We start from the raw sequence: 18,532 nt of genomic DNA, 5'->3' as shown, positions 1-18,532 counted from the left end.
CGTTTCGGTTATCATTTTACTCTTAACAAACACCGAAAATGTAAGAGGGCAATCTGGTCTTATGAAAAAAAACTATTTCATGAAACAAATGCTAATCTTGGTAGTGCAGATCCTAAAGATTTCCAATCATCGGTCAAAACTGAAGAAATAATTTGGTCAAATATTAAATAGAAGTCTTCAATCAAAACTATATCAAAGTTTTAGATAGTAAGAATTATCTGCTTCAATAAATTTTTGTTGTATGGTTGTAGACCCTCTTGGAGAAAGACTGCATTTACAAACCCTATTATGGTACCAAAAGAGCGTTCTATATTGTTATTGGTGCAATGGTACCAAATGATCTCTAAAATTGTGCTAGCCTTAGGTCATGTTCGATTGTTGTTTGATGTATGCCAATTGGTTGTAGAGAATTAGTAGTTAACTTAGAAAAAGAAAAAAAAAAAAAAGAACTTGTCCTTTTGTAAGAATGAGCTCAAAAAAATCATTCAGAAAAGTTACCCAAATGATTTGTACATTCATTTTGCTTCATTAAATAGCAAACTCTACGATCCCAATTCAAAGGGAATAATGAGAATACACCACATTGGCTGAGTGACTTTTTGAGTGATTTATTTGAGTGACTCAAGCTTTTCAGTATTCAAACCTAATCCTCTCTCACATTGAGCCAAATAAAATTATCCCGTAAGAAATAAATATAGTTCATAAAATAGCTCCTTATTCCGCCACCCGGGCTAACTTAATCTAGAATCAAGACACATCTCAAGACTATATAGAGCAATAACTTTTGTCAGGCAATACATATCATTTAGAGCATGTTTAAGTAATGAGGATTTGGATATACTTTTGGACAAAATTTATTCAAATAAGGAGAGTAAAATTTCCAAAGGCTTACTAACACTTCTGCCTTGTTAGCTATAAAAATTAATTTATTTGTTTATTTATATCAGATATAATAACTAAGTTTGATATATTTGTCTCATACTGCACTTTTGTCCTTACTATCACTAGGGACATTTTGATGGATAAGTAGTCCATCTCAAGCCAATTCTTTTCTCGTTCTCGATATCAATAGTAGGTTTCATGGACAGACTGCGACCCATAGTTTTCAGCTACTCAGCTCGCTTAAAGTAGGTGCAAGCTCTAGTCGTGTGATTCGTCCCTTTTTTTTGGATAAAAATGGGGGGGGGGGGGGGGGGGGGGGCAGCTCGCTTAAAGTAGGTGCAAGCTCTAGTCGTGTGATTCGTCCCTTTTTTTTGGATAAAAATGGGGGGGGGGGCCATAGCAGCCTCCATTGGACCCCCTTCCACCAAGCAATGTTCTATGCGGGTCGCAAGTTTCCGCATGCCCTCTCCAATCTATGGGAAATCCTAGCTGGGCCATCCACGTGTGAGTACGTCACTCCAGCGCCACCTCAGTACTGATGGAAGGAAAGTATATCCACACAGAGCCATCCAGACGTGAGGCATGCAGTACTCTGATTTAATCGATGCCCGCGCGTTTCGAACTCGGACAACTCAGTTGGAGTCCAAGCTCCCTTACCACCAGGTTACCACTTTGGTGGCTTTTTTCAAAACAAAAAGGAAGACACTCGTGCAAGTGTCGGTCCGAACCCTGGATGCTTCATCTGCCTGCCTTCATTTAGGTCAGATATTCCTCTTCCATGGGCAAAGAACCAATGCCATTTCCCAGTGTTGTCTACAAAGAAGATGCGTCTCTAAATGCCCTCTCTGCATCTCTGTATTGCCTGTTACCAGCAGTTCAGCGGCCACACACCCAAAGGCCTTCTTCTAACCTCAACAACCCAACCACCACCTTTGAGAGCTAACAGCCAGGAAGAGCTCCAAATGCTAACCAACCACCTTCTTTCTCCCCAACCCCACCTCATATCTCCAGTGATTTCTGGACTTGCCTCAACTACTCGGTTTGGATCATGCATTTAGATCACTCGCTTGTCCTTGGTGCACTCAAAGCTAGAAACTAGTCTACCTGTCTCAAACTACCAACTACCGTGAGTAATAAAAGGCTGGCGAGTGATGTCCTTGTGTGCAGACTAACCCCACCAACATCCACTTGGCACTCGACAGGCCGAAACCTTCCTGCTATGGCATGTGCTTGCTGCCAAAATTAACAGAAGAGTACCCTGCCATAAGCCCACCATCATCACAACTGCACACCAAAAAAAAAAAAAAAAAAAAAAAAAAAAAAAAAAAAAAAAAAAAAAAAAAAAAAAAAAAAAAGAGAGAGAACACCAAGTGGCGGCAGGGGGCGGCGCACTTTCGGTCGGACTGTTATTGAGGCGGAGCTCCAAACAGCATGAAAAGGCATCTCTTATGCGAAGAAGATAATGAGTGCAAACAGGATATGTTTCAAGTGAGACTCCACTACGATGATTGATTGGATACGGAGTGCAAACAGGATATGTTTCAAGTGAGACTCCACTACGATGATTGATTGGATACGGAGAGCTGACCAACGGAGACGGTCACTCACTGATTCGTGAGACTCATAGACTGGTCAAGAATTTGGCTTCTTTTCAAGCAATGCACGTGTATCGAAAGGCAAATAGAGCTGCGGACTGGGTCACTATCCATGTAGCTCGGCATGCTGGAGAGATCTTTTGGACTAGTGTCATTGAGATTTCCCTCTCATTTGTATCATTTTGTTGCTTTTAACTTAGCAGGTTGTACTCAAGAGTTATTATATAAAAAATAAGAGAGAGAGAGAGAGCGCGCGCGTTGAGATAGAAGGGCCTCGACCTATTAAATCACGCCCATATACAAATGGGCAATATAATCCCATTTTGCTACAACTGAGTAGTTATGTACATTCTCTCCCTCCCCCCCACTCAAATGGGGTTAGGATATTAAGAGAGATTATCTAATACTAGTTACGGTTGGGAGCTTCTCGTTGATGAAGAGGATGATGGGGTATCACATTCATCCCATTCATCGTCGAGATCATCGAAGCCCAAGAACTCATCTTCCTCCTCTTCCTCTTCAGGCATCTTCCATCGATCTTGTTGCAGCATCTCGCCATCCTCCAATAGTTCCAATACCTGTCGTCATCCATGTTCTATTAGCAACAGTTGTGTTATATGAATATGATGCCATGGGATGGTTAAACTATTACTGCACTCAAACCTCTCTCTTAGATTTATATATATATATTGGGCATGGCATCTTCTGAAGCTTTGTCTTGACTTGAGATTTCCAAACTGCCAAGCAAAGCTATTGCAACCGCAGCATCCCGTGAGTCACGAGAGTGCAAAAAATGGGGGAAAAGGCAAGAACTGCTCATGGTATCCAAGGTTCCTACACTTCAAAGTAGAGGGTGGAAGGTCTCACTGAATATAAACGACACATGATAGATTTGTCAGGACACCACAAGTTGCATTTTTATCAAACAGTAGACCCGGTAAAAGGGTGAAAGAAAGGCGTGCCATCAGGACACTGTTTGATGATAGTAACTTTCACCCTTCTATCTTTTTGGTGCTTGCATGGAGCCCATTCACGCAAGCTAATATGGTATACGGATGCTCTCTAATGCTTGCGACTTTCGATTATTTGATATTTGGAAGAATATATTATACTGCAAGTTGCCTTTGAGCATAGTCTATTACCAAAACTCTAATTTGTTAAATAAACATATCCCTGTTACACTCTGCTTTTGTCATGCACTGGTAATTACATCTGGCAGAAGAATCAAGAGGAGATTTAGGAGCTAGTCAAGGAAAAGAGAAATTAAAGATCCAGAATTACGCAAGGGAAAGCTGTATATTACCAAACACATTAACAAAGTGATTCATGTCTTGGAACTAACTCTGTCTTCAAGGTGGCAAGATTATTAAAATGCAGTTTGATACTAGAATCTGCGACTAGTTCCCCGATCAAGTGAAGGCTTCACGGCAGCTAAAAGAAAGAACTTTTTGATGATAAAATAAGTATGTATGTCTGTATACAAGTAGATAGTTGAAACCTGTGAGACTAAGAAATACAAAAAAATATCTTTCGCTTAGCCTTTTTAAGTGAGGTCCTTATGACAAAAACACAAAAAGCTCACCAGCTTGTGAGGTTTCCTTATTAATTCTAGGGAAACATTGCTGAACCTTTCTTGTTCCGTGCCGATGTTGATGCTACATTTAGTTGGCTTTGTTGATCTTTCACAACTTTTAAGCATCATACTACATTTTGCTATATGTTTCTCTAATAATTATTTCAGTACATGCTTATTTTGGTAGATTATTATGTCTCTTCAACCATGTGGTGTGCATCTTTATGAATACGAGGAAGATATCTAAACATGCTGTCAGGAATTATTGGGCAACCTACTTGAAACAAACGCAGTACCTCGGTCATCGATGGACGCCATGTCGCAGTCGCCCTGATGCAGAGAGAGGCTATGAAGGTAAGCCTCTTCAACTGTCCCATGTCGCAGTCCTCCTCTAGTCGCGGATCCACCAGCTTTTGTGTCGTGCCATCACTTAAATAAGGTTTTGCCTGCGCCAGTATTGCTAATTTAGTGGAGAAGATGCCACCTTCAGTTTAAATTTAAAAGAGATGATCCATAAGGATATAGGACGAATCCAGGTTTGGATGAGATATTTACCCAGCTAAGCAAGCTCCTGTGAGACCCGTCCACTGGTTTCCTCCCTGATATGATCTCCAAGAGGAAGACTCCAAAAGCAAAGACATCAGTCTTCTCATCTACGACCCCATGCATGAAGTATTCTGGTGCCAGACACCTAGCAATATCACAAGCTCCATAAGATGTTGCTTGTGTATATATATATATATATACCATTTCACGTAAAATGTATATATATATCATCAAAACTTGGGAGAAAGTTTCATAGATCACCAACCCGAATGTCCCCTCAATTGGCGCCACGGCGCGGTGAGTCCACTCCGATGGAAGCCACTTCGCGAGCCCAAAATCTGAAATCTGAGATGGCGAAGTTAGCCTGAGGATCAATTGAGGACGGGAAAGAGGGGCCCTGCCTGGTACCTGAGGTTCGAAATTCGCCGTCAGAAGTATATTGGAGGCCTTGATATCTCTGTGAATAATCCTTCTTTGGCATCCCTTGTGCAAATAATGAAGCCCACGAGCAGTACCCACAGCAATGTTGTACCTGAGCTTCCAGGCCATTGGTGGCGAATTCTCATCTACAACAGCAAAAAAAAAAAAGAAGATGGGGACCAGACTCGAATCCACCTATACTTGGATCTTGTCAAGGAGAATGAATTTGGAGAACAGACGCAAGTACTGTTGGCTTTTATGGTTAGATTTGCTACCATGCAGATTGGAGGAGACGGAACCATGCGAAGAGAACTCGAAGATAAGATGAAGATCACGGTCGATGCAGCAGCCCAGGAGGGACGAGACATTGGGATGCCGGACATGGCCGATCGTCCCAAGCTCCTGCAAGAAGTCCTTCTCCTTCTGCTCATCGGTCGAAGCTCTCGTCAGCCTCTTCACCGCGATCACCTGCCCGTCCTCAAGCAGTCCCCGGTACACCTCGGCGTAACCCCCTCTGCCGACCAGATTATCTGCTCGATTCCAATGCCAGAAGAACATAAAGATTAGAGAAGTGCTGAGAAAATGTATTATTCTCGTTACAATGGAGAGGGGGGAGGGCATAATCGCAGACCTTGATGGAAACCATCTGTTGCTTTGTGGATTTCTTCGTATGAGAAGCATCTCCAACTCGGCTTCTGAGGCGGCTTCTCGTCCTGCGATGGCTCCATGGATTTGCCTTCATCCTGCCCAGGCGAGCCACGCTCCTCCGGACTTCCTTCTACGCTTCTCCTTTTTCCCATGGAGACAGAGAGAAGGCGCTTGAAACTTCTGCTGCCAAGACGCAAGTGCCGCATTCTAGGAGCAGCCAAATGCTCTGCAAGAAGATAACCAGGAGACAGAGGGAGGGAGAGAGAGAGAGAGGGAGACAGATTTTACTCCCTCTTTTATCAGATGTTCTGTTCGAAAACGTACTTTGGAAACCGAAGGGGAGGGAGGGAGGGAGGGATTCAGGGAAGGGAAACAGCAGAGGGGGAGGGGGGAAGGAGGAGACCCAGCCGGTGGGAACCAAATGGGCGATTGTGGGAGGACGGCTGGGAGCGAGTTTTAATGGCATTAAAGGCCCGGAACGGCAAAAGACTGTACGCTAACGGAAGCTTTCCAAAGCAATAACATCAGGTATTAATTTTAGAAGGGGTATTTGAAAAGGTACCATACGAATCAAGAGGTGTTTTATTAGCCGTTGGGAAGAGAGGGGGGAAATTGAAGTATGGTAGAATTAGATTAGATCCCAAAACTATTTCAGAGTCTGATGCAGTGCTTATCATTGATCATGCATTAAAATATTGGAGACATGTTGCACTTGGCCATCAAAAATGGTCTGATGGAAGAATGTAAACATATTGAAGGGACCCATCAGCGAGAACTATCTCATCCAGCCATTGATGACATGTTTTGTATCACATTATGTGGTGTCCAAGGTGCTGTATTTAATAGAGGGGCCAAAGCCCTTAGTTGTTTTCGGGGTAGGCAACTAATTAGAGGTGCCAATGGGTTTGGTCGCGTTAATTATGCAAGTATCCGATTTTTTTTTGAAATAGCCATGAGGTGCAAATGGATTAGGTTGGTCCTGCTCTAACAGCTAAAGCCTATAATATTCGTACCTAGTTACATGTGGTGGTGGGATCTCAAGCTCAGTCCTCGCAATTTAGATATCACCCAACTACGACCAAATGTAACCCTATTAATTCCAAAACTAATAATCAATTTAAATGAGTTAGACCTAAGTGCAAATCCTCTTGAAAAATTAAAACCAAACCAAATACCAAATAAGTAGCAAATCTAATGATACCCGTCAATTTAACTAACCAACAATAATGCAAGCTCTTATCTACCAATAATATCATCCATAACATCTTCAGATGCATCCGAATGATTGCTAAATGTATGCTAAACTTTAGAACGTAGTTCGGCTGACCAGCTGGTTGAGCAAAGCTGATTTCAAAAGTCAATAGCCATTAAATTTGCGAGGATTTCTATAGATACGTATTTAGTTTTATATTAGTTACTTGTTAAAAAATTTTTAAATATTTACATAAATTTTTAAAAAAATAGATAATTTTTTTTTAAGATGAGATTTTAGAAGTGGGCGATCCTGACAGATGGATGCTACAGTGCTGCGGTTGCGTTGTTTGCTTGATTACGGACAGAACGGCAACAGGGGCGACCACGTATTAAAAGCCTGTCGTAGTAGGTGGAATGTAACGACGCCGCCTCCTCGCTCGCTCCACCGTACGACACTACGATTGATTTACTCGTAGCCTTTTGCAAGAACCGGCCGGGCTTGGGAGTTGGGACCCGGATGGTCCCTTCTGGTTCACCCACCGCTGTCCATGATGGGTCCCGCAAACTAAATCAACGGTTGGAACTCAACAGTAGGCCGGGGCCCAGTTCCTGTTCCGATCACCCACCTTTCGTAGGTGATGCCCCACCCAATTGACGGCGGTGGGTGAACAGCTGGACCGCCCGCCCACTCGAGAGACCCGTCTTATTTTTTAAATTTTCTTTTAATAAACGCTCTCTTTAAAATTTAAATTTACATAGATATCTTCTTAAAATGTATATTTATTTTTATATTTTTATAAACTACTATTTTTATACAAATATCTCTAATATAACGGTTCTTTTAACACCGTTAATACAAACCATATTTATTTTAATTAAAAATAAAATAAAATAATTTGAAATTATTTTTTTGTCCTAATCGTCTTATAAATTTTTTTTTCACATCTACCCATTAAAAATATTGTAGCCATTTTAATTTAAAATCGTTAATTTTTTAACGGCATTAGATGGCATGGATAATGATATGAGAAAAAATGAATCGTTCAGCCCATAACTAAAAGGTCGTCCAGTTTCGGCCCAGTAAACATCAACGACAATCAGCTGAATCTTCACTTCAGCCTAGGGTCAGCTCGTCCTCGGGACTCCACCGAAAGCTCCACCACCAACTTCAAATATTTGCCGACTCCTCCGACTAAGCTCGGGGCACATTTGCCGATCCGCCCCAACCAAGCTCAGGGCGCTTACCCCAGTAGTACGCTCCGATTCTTGAGCTCGGAGGGCTCCACCGAGCATGCCTCGGGATTTAGAAAGCCAATCTACTCCCAGCATCCGCCAAGCTAACCCCGTCAAACGCATGACGCGACTACTTAACAAGCTTGGCCCCACCAACGACCGCACCCATGTGCGGGCCTACGCCCACCTACATGGTCGTACTTCACCACACTACCGTGTCATGTCTCCATGATCAGCCTACAGCAGTCAGACGGCATCTTGACTACTCTGACTATACCATGTCGTGACTGTTAACACCCTATTGTTCTCAAGAACGGGCAGTACTGCACGTCACCAGCCAACCAAAGCTGTGCGCCATCCGGCTCAGAGCCACGCTTCCTCATGATGAAAACTGACAGTACCTCTGCCATCTGGGCTACTCTACCGAGGCTATAAATAGCTCGGTCAGGTAACTTCTAAGGAACTTTTGGCTGGACCAACTTTATCCCACTCTAACTTGATCGTCGGAGGGCTCTCACTGGAAATATCGGTGAGGCTTTGTGCAGATTCGCAGCCGTCGCGCGGGAGGTGGCTCCCGTCTTCTCTTTCCAACCACCGGTAGCTCCCTCGGCTCTACCGGCACGGTCATCTTCGGGCCAAATTTGAACCACAACATGTACACGTACAAAAACAAAGTATTTTACGAAAATATGCATGTCAATACCAGTTTTGAAAAGATGCTCATACAAAATTTGATATTTAGAAAAATATTTATATAAAAAAAATTAATTTTTTTATTAAGAAATTCAATCGAACGGCTCAAAAACCAAAACCGAGATTATTGCATGCAAATTCCCTTTAAACCGATCCGCGTCTGCCGCTACGCCTTCCCGCGACATTATTTATGAAGAAGTTTGGAGAAAAGGGGAGGGCGCTCGTAACGGTAACGGTGATGGGTTGCGTTTTCTCGAAGGTCTCACGAATTCCTCGGTTCGAATGTTTGATTTGCCTTTTGTGCTCGCCGATGCCGGCGGTCTTCTCTCCGTCTAAAAGTGCGGTAAGTAAAAAAGAGAAGGTAGCAGTTAATAAATGAGAGCAGGAGTAACAGAGAGGGTGGGGGTAAGGAGGAGCGCAGGAAATTTATTGCTCGGGCCGCCGGCCGAGGCGCACGCGTGTCTGCTCGCATGTGAAAAATTTAAAGCTTCGGGTAATTAAATTAGAAAGGAGTGGTTGCAATCACTCCGCTTGGATAGCCCAGATTTTCTATGTTTCTGCAGGCTTGGATTAGGTTCGAGTCGGTTCCTAACATCCACGCGTCTCAGTTCTCCTTCATATTCCATCAAAATGGTGCCTGAGGTGTTGCTATAAGAATGGTACTTGTCATTAAAAAAAAATCCTTCAATTATTATAGATTGACCATGTTAATGAAGAATTATCCATTTATCTATCAATTGTTTGAAGAACTATAACGACAGCTGTTGCTGGAAATTGGACCCGGGGCCGCCGCGAAGCCGGGGAAGGAGGAGCTTCGGCGCCTGAGAGGGCAGACGGCGGGGCGCCGGCCGGCCGCGTCCTCCGCTGGGGAGTGGAAGAGAGCAAAGAGGGGTGGTGCGTCCAGTCCTGTCCTGTCCTGCAAAAAAGCCGGTGGCCGGGCTCCCCGGCGCCGGCCCTCCGATGCTTAAGTCAGAGGGGGAGTATGTGGAGAGAGCAAGCAGGAGAGCATTTGGATAAGATAAAGAAGATGAAGAGGATGATGTCCTCAATCGTGTCTGTGCTGTTTTCTTGTGTTTCAATCCCCTTTCCCCCTTTTTCCCCCAGGTTCCCTTTTATAGAGGGATATTGTGTTACCCGGGAAGTGACAGGGGAATTTGTCCTCTTTTGTGATAATTGGGCACGATTTGGCCTATTAATGGCGTAGTAGAAAATAAGGCCGACTCAGACCGGAACCAGGGAGTTGTCACGGTCGATCGGACCTGTTGGAGTGGTTGAACCGCCGGCTGTGGTGGGCCTGGGGTCCGTGGATGGTAAGTGCATTTATTACCGAATGAACCGGCGGTCAGGGAGAGCCATACGCTCTGATGGTTCAGTGATCCGGAGATCGTCTTGGGCCGTGCTCATTAAATGACTGAGTGCATCGGAGACTTGAGGGAGTCTCATGCATTAATGGCAGGTCGTGCCGAATACCTGCGGAGATCTTATGCCTTGATGGCTTGGAGATAGTGGCAGGCTGTAGTAGAGTCGCGTGTATAGCCGCCGGACCTTTCGAGAAAGCTTGGCGGAGAGGAGTATTAGTTAAGGCATCGGCTCGGCAAGGGTGCCGAGCAGAGCTGGTCGCCCAGAGGGGCGCCCTGTGGCGGGGTTGCTTCGAGTACTCCTGGTCGGCGCCCTTTGGGCGAACACCTTCTAGCCGAGCGCCTCTATTTGGCGCTGTCTCTAGTCAGCGCTTTCTAGTTGAGCGCTTCTCTGGTCGGCGTCCGCTGGTCGTGCGTCTTCCTGGTCGGCATTCTTTGGCCGAGCATCCTCCTGGTCGGCGCTCTTTGGCCGAGCGCCTTTCCGGTCGGCGCTCTCTAGCCGAGCACCCCTCTGGTTGGTGCTCTCTGGTCGGCACTTTTTGGCCGAGCGTCTTTCCGGTCGGCGCTTCTTGACCGAGCGCCTCCGTGGCAGTACGACTTGGGGATTTCCCCCCAACAACAGCAAACCAACTCTCCTTTTTGTTGCTTGTGGCGCCTCCATGAATGTATAAAGACATTGATGCTTTATCTTGTTTTGTGTCTATTTTCTTATATTTTAATTATTCAGTTATTTCCGAACTTTTTTTATATATATTTGTGTATCTTTCCCTCTAGCCTAAATATTCGACGCTATTTCAGTGTTGTTACTTAGTATATGCTTCATGCCGGTGGTATTAGCCTTCTGGACTGGCTTGTGATATGTAAGCTTGAGTTTGTTCGTATTTCGATTGATCTGTCTAGACTTGATATGTTGCTCCATGAATTAAGACCAAATCAAATAGGAACAAATATTTGAACATCCACTCAACTTAGGATTAGTTTTACTTAGTATTTCGCAACTTTAAAAGGTTTTAAAGTAGTCATGAAGTTGATTAAATGGTTAAATATAGTTCCGAACCATATTTAGTACCCAACGTTGTTAAGACAGCATCATAAAGGATAATTTTGCCATCACAAAAATACCTTATTTATTAAAAAATACACTCTTTTCTCCTCTTCTCATCCTTCTCCACTCCAACCACCTCCTCCTCTTATAACATTTTCTTCTCCTCTCTAAACCCCACTGTCGTCTTACCTCTCCTCTCTATCTAACCCAGTCTCATCTGAGCTCCATCTATTTCAACCGCCATCTTCTCTTCCAACATGTCGTGCTCTTTCTCTAGATTTTGTCACTGTCCTTGTCCTTCATTCTTTCTCTTTATCTAACATAGTCTTGAGCCTACCAAAGCCCCACCCTCTCCCTCCATCTCCTCCTCCAATACCTCCTCTACCTCTTCTCTAAAATCTATGAAATAAAACAGAAGAAATTTAGAATTCTGTTTCTAATAATAGATTAAAATTCACAATGACGAATGCTTTTTTATTCCTCATTTCATATATTTGTAGTTCCAAATATGAATCGATACAAAGCTTAATTAAAAAAAAAATACTTCATAAAACAACTAATATCCTTTACTTGTATAACATGCAACAATGTCATATATTTTTACCATATATGTGAAATATGTATGCCTGGCATATATGTCCATATTACACACTATATAAATTTCAGGCCGGGCTAAATTGGGTTATCTCATTAATCATAGGCCTTGGCCTGATTGAAGACCCAAAGATCAACATGGCCAAGCCCACAGAAACTATTGTGAGGCCAATATCCCATTACACAAAGACAAATCATTTTTGCAGACAGATCTTTCACAAGTGCGTTGGATAATAACTTAATAAATGTGTTATGTTCTCATAGAAACTGCGTGATCTTATCTTTTTGTTTTTTTTTTTTCCCATTAGAATTTAGTTGTTTGTATGAAAGTTTAATATTATAGTTTTTTAGAAAGAGGTAAGGAAGACCCGCATATATTAAGCACATCCAAGAGGAATCAAGAACTTTTGATTGCTGCGCAAAAGAATTTTTCCATTGAGCAAACCCCAATTCATACAGAATAATGTTAGACTCAGAATGAAAATTGAAACTGACATCAATGCTGCTCTGGTTATTCATCAAGCTGGAATAAAAATTTAGTGGCTTATATCTTGTATTTTAAAGGAATGGCATTCATGCCATGAAATAGTTGGATTTTGGTGTTTGGTTGAAGAAATAAGTACAGAGAGAATAAAATGCATTAGAATTCATGATATATTTGAATTTTGTGAAAAAGGCAAAATTACCCTCCTACTTTTAGATTAAATTAAAGAAGACATAAGAATAAAAAGGTTATTAAGTAGAATAAGTTTCCTTCTATTCCATGGTACAACGCTATTCTATTATTTTAGTGAAATATAGTGTTTGGCCCCCCTTATATCTTCACAAGGTACTGTATGCCTTGGTCACTTCTTAGGGCTCGTTTGGTTCGAGAAAAAAGAAGAAAAAATATGGTCAACGAGAAAGTAATTAGATGCCTCTTGTTTGGTTGAGTTTTCAAAAGAGAGACACAAAAAAGTTGTATTTCCATGAGAACATGATTCCTACATTTCATGGAAAAGTCTTTTCCGTGAGAAATATGAAAAAATTACCTTTCCATGAAGCGGAAATCACTCTATTTTTTTTCCAAAAAGACCCTTCAATATTAAAGAAGCATTAAAGAGGTATTAAAGACTTAATTTTTATTAAGAGCATAATAGGAATTATACATAACCAACTAGTAGTTTTCTTCCCTGACTCGCTCGGACACCTCGCTCAAACACCTACTTCCAGATTAGATGGACGTTACCCCCCTTCAGCATGTGGCCTCGTCCAGAAAGTGGATGGCCAACCAAACATAAGTACTTTGAAAATCTGTCACTTTTTTATGGTCAACCAAACATACCAAAAGTATTTTTTTAGGCATTCTCTTCCTAAAAATCTGCTTCGCATGAATCATATTTTTAGAAGAAAAAAATGCTTTCCGCGAACTAAATGAGCTCTTAGTTATTGTGCCTTATTTCATGGGTTATGTCGCCTGCCGAACGCCCCAAGATGGATCCATGGAAGACAGGAACCTAGCGGCGCACGCATCCTAGGTGACCCGCACATATCACAAATCTTGATGAAAGATCGAGGGCTCGCGCTACAGAAGGCGATCGATCGGTCTTGTGAATGCGGGGCTCGACCCGATTCCAATTGGCCAGGTTTGTTAGGGAGGCGATCCATCCATTTGATTCGTGTCGTGCTTTGTGCTCAGAGAAAGAGCCGGCCGAACGATTCCCATTCTAGCGTCTGGATTCAATGAAATCGACGGTTGAATCCTCTAAAGAACTCATCGCACGGAAGCCCTCCTTCGTAGGTTCACAGCGGTAGCAGGCTATGCCGCCTGGGTAAACCTCTTCAAGATTCCAGCGCTCTCTCTCTCTCTCTCTCTCTCCGTAGGGGAGCTTACACCGCGGCAGTGCGGGGAGAGAGGGAAGTATATGGCGGAGAGGCGAAGAGAGAAGGACAAACTTCGAGATCGAGACCTCTACGGCCACCGAGACCGCGACCGAGAACGGGATAGAGAACGCGACCGCGACCGCGACCGAGATCGGGATCGGGAGCGTACCAGAGACCGCGACCACCGGAAGCGGTCCCGCTCCCCGGACCGCCGCCACCACGCCCGCTCCCCCGACCCCCGTCGCGGCTCCCGATCCCGCTCCCGCTCGGCCGACCGCTCCCACCGCCGCCACGGCCACCACCGCCGCTCCCCCTCCCCTGACGACCACCGCCGCAAGCGCCGCCGCGAGGGCAGCGACGACGAGCGGGACCGCCACCGCTCGGCCGCCCCCTTGGATACCGCGGACGGCTCCGCCAAGGAGCGCAAGAAGAAGGGAAGCGGTGCCGCTGCCCCCGATGGCGGTGCTCCGGCGGAGGGGAACGCCGCGGTGCCCACGGACGCGGACCCGGACGAGCTGGAGATGATGAAGAAGCTGGGGATCCCGATGGGTTTCGACTCCACGAAGGGGAAGCCCGTGGCGGGGGCCGACGTGAGTGGGGTGCGGGCGGTCAGCAAGAGGCAGCCGAGGCAGTACATGAATCGGAGAGGCGGATTTAACCGCCCATTGCCCTCGGAAACGAACCGGTAGAATCGGAACGCCGGAGGTCTGGGTTTTCCTGATGCCCTAGTTTTGGATTCTTTTCTTTTCCTTCTTTTAAATATCCTGTAAGGTAGTTCTTATGTTGAATTGGATAGTACAACTCACGAATTAATACGTTCTAAATTGACTATTTTCTGGGAACATTTTGTAGAAACATAATGGAACATATGTATGTAATTTCATATAGTCTATACCCTAACGAAGACTTAAAAACGTTATTAGATGATGCCATATAAGAAGTTCTTTAGCTGTAAATATTGGTTGCAGAACACCAGGTTTTTTTACTTTCTCTCTGTCATTATCAAAATTATGTGTATTTTGTTTGAGTAACCCAGAGGATGTTTGATATTGATTATTAGATCGGCAGGAATTTTTGATGCATTTATCCTGAGACCAAATGATGCGAAGTTCAAGACGTGGTGTTTATGGTTTCATGGGAACTTGATGCAAGAGGCACTATCAATGTCTGAGAATATGGTTGTCTTGATGTTCAGCAACACACTAAAGGTCTAATGCTTGAGCATTGCACTGTCATGGATGGGCTACTTTTCTATAATATTTTTTATTTTTTTTAATATCTTTCAGCAAAGTCAGACCTAGTCAAATGTATTTTTTGAAACCTCGATAGCAGGCTTAGGACTTTTGAACATATATGCAACTAGAGTTCAACTTATACACTTGAGTGTTTAAGTGTTTTTAATGATTTATACTGTATGGACTTGCTTAGAAGCCCTAAACATTAGACAAGCTCAATTTGATGTATTCACGAGTTTGTACATTGAAGCACAGTTAAAAGCAGTTCTTCTTGGTCCTAGGGCATTGTTCAGTATCTAATCAATTTTGTATCCTGAAAAGTTAAGATTTTTAGCATTTATTACTGGGGTCCAGTTAGGAATCTGTGTAATAACATTATACCATGGAAAATAAAGCAAGCTGTATATTAATATTTTCATATACAAGTTAGATGGTAGAAGAATTTTGAAAGAGGAATCCAGTCTTGAGAATCAAGGAAATACAAAGTAAATGACTTGTTCTCTTGTTAGTTATGAATAGATCTATATATTTATTTTCACTTTCCAGAAATTATTTGATTATGGAACCTAGGAAACACATACTTCAAATCATATGTTGTTTCCTTATAGTATCCATATTAGATATTGATCCTTGTCAAATATATCTTAAATAATATGTATATATAACTTGAAAAATATATTATATGTATGTATATGCATAAAATCAATTTACATAGTTGCATATAATTAGATTTTTGAATTTTCATGTGGAAAGATCCATTAGTTCAGAAAAATTATACATTTGTTTGCTAATATCATATGAGAAGTTGTTGGTTTCTACAAGGTTTGAATTCTATATCACTTTAGAGATTTATGTAATTAAGATGCTAGGTAGAATTATAACTTGCAACTTGATTATGCATATATGTTTATTAGTATGTATCTATGTTTGTAGAGAGAGAGAGAGAGAGAGAGTTGTTGAACCCTGTAGGCTAACAAAACGTGAAGGATTGGGCTTTCATTAAGGAGAGTTCATGTGAAGTTTCAGAAATAAAGGATGGAATTAAGGGCACAAACCATTGTGAGTGATGTGGTAATAGAATTTTTAATTAGGAGGATGGGTTCAAAAATCAAGATACATGCAATGGAAATTGTAGAATCGTATTTTTTTGTACTTTAAAAATGGGGTGTTTATGCTGATAGGTTTCCTGCACTCTCTAGCAAGGAATATGAGTTCACAACTCAATTGGTACTTTGTTGTGGTTATATAACACATTTCTTTGGGCCATTTTGAGAGGACCTTGTTTCTAACTACTGTTATGTTTCTTTGGCAACATCATTTGCTCTGGGGTTGAGGGTACTAGTTTCTACAGATTGCCACTTCTAGCTGAGTGGCTCCAACGAAGCAGATAGTTCTTGATAGTTTCTGCATTGGTATAGGCAAAGTAGTTAAATCATGGATGAGACAAGCTTGAGTATATCATGAATAATTATGAATTAAAAAATTAGAGTAAATTACAGAGATGCCCCCCACCCCTACCCCCACCCCGACGTTTGGGGTAATTACAAATTTCCCACCCCACATTTTGGAAATGTTTGCCAAACCCCCTATCATTATCTTTCTGTTAAATAAGATAGCGGACCTTACTGACATCTCTACTTCTAACCTATTTGAGTTTTAAAATAACTTGTATTCTTAATTATTATTATTATTTTTATTTCTTTTGTAATTTCAATTTTTCCAAACTTCAAATTTTTATATTTGACCAAATTATTCCCAAACAATAAACTTGTGATGATGAAGAGAACTCAACCAAAGGAGTATGCTTATTAAAATCAAAGATGTTTGTACATAATTTACCAGATTCTAGAGATGGGCCATACCTGCTTTCAGCCATAGATTCCAGTAGCCATAGATAGCCACATGACACAAATGAGCTCATAAAGCCCAAATTTGGTAAATTATATGTAAATATCTTGGATTTTAATAAGCATACTTCTTTGATTAAGTTCTATTCATCATCACAAATTCGATATTTGGGAATAATTTGGCCAAACATAAAAAATTGAAGTTTGGAAAAAAAATTCAAATAACAAATGAAATAAAAAGAAAATAATAAAGATAAAGAATATAAGATATTTTAAGACTTAAATAGGTTAGCGAGTGATGATGGCAGCAATGTCCGTTAGCTTATTTAACAAAAAGATAATGGTAGGGAGTTATGTGTTATGCACATAGCAAAAGTTATGTAGTGGAATATATATTTCTGCAATGTTGTGTTGGAATTTGTAATTACCCTAAACTTTGAGGGGGGTCAATTTAATTTACTAAAAAAATTATTATGATGAAACCACCCTTAAAGGTGGAATTTTTAGCCATTGTATCTACTGAAGTACTTTGAGCTAAAAGCAGAAAATGATATGGTATTAGTGGATTAAAGAGGAAATGCCTATTTATACCATTTGGTAGAGGGTGTAACTAACATCAGCTACCAGAGTTATAGGTCCTAGGCCAAAGATATGTTCAAGATGGAAACACAGTTGACCAAAATTTCATGTATACATTTACTAAAATCTACTCTTTAGTGGACAGGAACTTTAATTATTTGTTGGCCAAACGCAGATTATTTCAACACTTAAAATCTACTTCAAAATAGGAACCACAAAACAGGAATCAAGAAACCTGTACATCGAACCATATGGATAGCAGAAGCAACCAATACATTGTTCAAACAAATAATAGGCTATGGATGACATCAAAGACACCAATAACCCGAATTTAGATACTTGAAAATCCACGTACCAAACCTTCCACCATACAAAAATCCGGATATCAAGAAGTGTTCACAAATAACACTTGATTACAACTACACCAAGTTTTAGATGAGAAAGAGTAGGGCTGCTAGCTACAGCAGAGAAAATCCAATATGTTAGCACATATTCTGTAGCTCCTTGGGCTTTCTAGCTTCTCTTGCTCGTACAAGTGTCATAAACAGAGCTGGTTGGTGTATAAATAAAACAGTAAGCGAGAGTTTATCAACTGACTCATGTGAATTACCTTAGAAACTGTTCAACAAAGAGTGCATCTGAAAGCCCTGGCTGACTGCTGAAAGCATGAATGCTCGTTATGTGTGAATTTGGATTAGGGAAATGTGAAAAGTTTATATAATTGTTTTCTCCTAAAAAGAAAGAGAAAAGTGCATATAATAGAAGGCATAAATAGTTAATCTTATAAGTGGTTCTAGAGCTAACCATATATGAAACAGTATTTTACCCTAGCCCTATTAATAGAATCTGAGTTTCTTTATTGGTTATAAAGTTCCAATACTACGACTAGCTGGATCTTTTTGGACATGCTAGAGGAAATGGAAGCTCAGAGATAATCTAATTTTTGAATTGTCGTGCAGAAGAAAAGCTATAGTTCCAAGGAAAATATTTATTGATTGTTTATTACTTGAAATGACTGGTGACTGGTTTTGGACAAATTTTCCTGCTAGCATACACATAATGAAAACGAGGATCTCGCTCACATAGTTTACCATGCAATGCTAATGTCTTACAATGGAAAAATTCAAAATGCACCTGTTCAGCTTGTGGGCCTTTCTTTTAGCCACCCATACATATTACCATATCGTTTTCTCAATGGCATTGATTTAAAGACTTTTGTTATTTCAG

The 18,532-nt window shown here is 41.6% G+C and overlaps 2 protein-coding genes across 3 annotated transcripts in view; one reads left to right on the top strand and one right to left on the bottom strand.

The window, feature by feature from the left end:
- Positions 1-2,735: 2,735 nt before the first annotated feature.
- On the bottom strand, positions 2,736-6,094 carry LOC103717114 (putative receptor-like serine/threonine-protein kinase At5g57670). 2 transcript variants are annotated; one of them, XM_008805377.6, is made up of 7 exons: positions 5,648-6,091; positions 5,292-5,546; positions 5,005-5,162; positions 4,862-4,941; positions 4,606-4,741; positions 4,347-4,496; positions 2,736-3,055 (listed from the first exon to the last, which is right to left on the bottom strand). In XM_008805377.6, the coding sequence occupies exons 1-7, from the start codon at positions 5,868-5,870 to the stop codon at positions 2,888-2,890; spliced, it is 1,170 nt and encodes a 389-aa protein (XP_008803599.2). In that variant the 5' UTR covers positions 5,871-6,091; the 3' UTR covers positions 2,736-2,887. The 2 variants fall into 2 exon arrangements, with proteins under 2 accessions (XP_008803599.2, XP_089785236.1); XM_089929110.1 differs by having other exon boundaries at positions 4,862-5,162; positions 5,648-6,094.
- Positions 6,095-13,566: 7,472 nt separating this feature from the next.
- Positions 13,567-18,532, top strand: part of LOC103717115 (U4/U6.U5 small nuclear ribonucleoprotein) — a 5,212-nt gene continuing 246 nt past the window's right edge. Inside the window, exon 1 of the mRNA XM_008805378.5 lies at positions 13,567-14,349. Coding sequence (XP_008803600.2) covers positions 13,686-14,333 — 648 coding nt within the window. The 5' untranslated portion in view covers positions 13,567-13,685 and the 3' untranslated portion in view covers positions 14,334-14,349. The remainder of the gene's footprint in view (positions 14,350-18,532) is intronic.

This window comes from Phoenix dactylifera, chromosome 2, assembly GCF_051530095.1.
Source record: "Phoenix dactylifera cultivar Ajwa chromosome 2, Ajwa_hap1_PhDact_Kaust_v1.1, whole genome shotgun sequence".
Lineage (NCBI taxonomy): Eukaryota > Viridiplantae > Streptophyta > Magnoliopsida > Arecales > Arecaceae > Phoenix > Phoenix dactylifera.
This window is presented reverse-complemented; position numbering and strand designations above follow the sequence as displayed.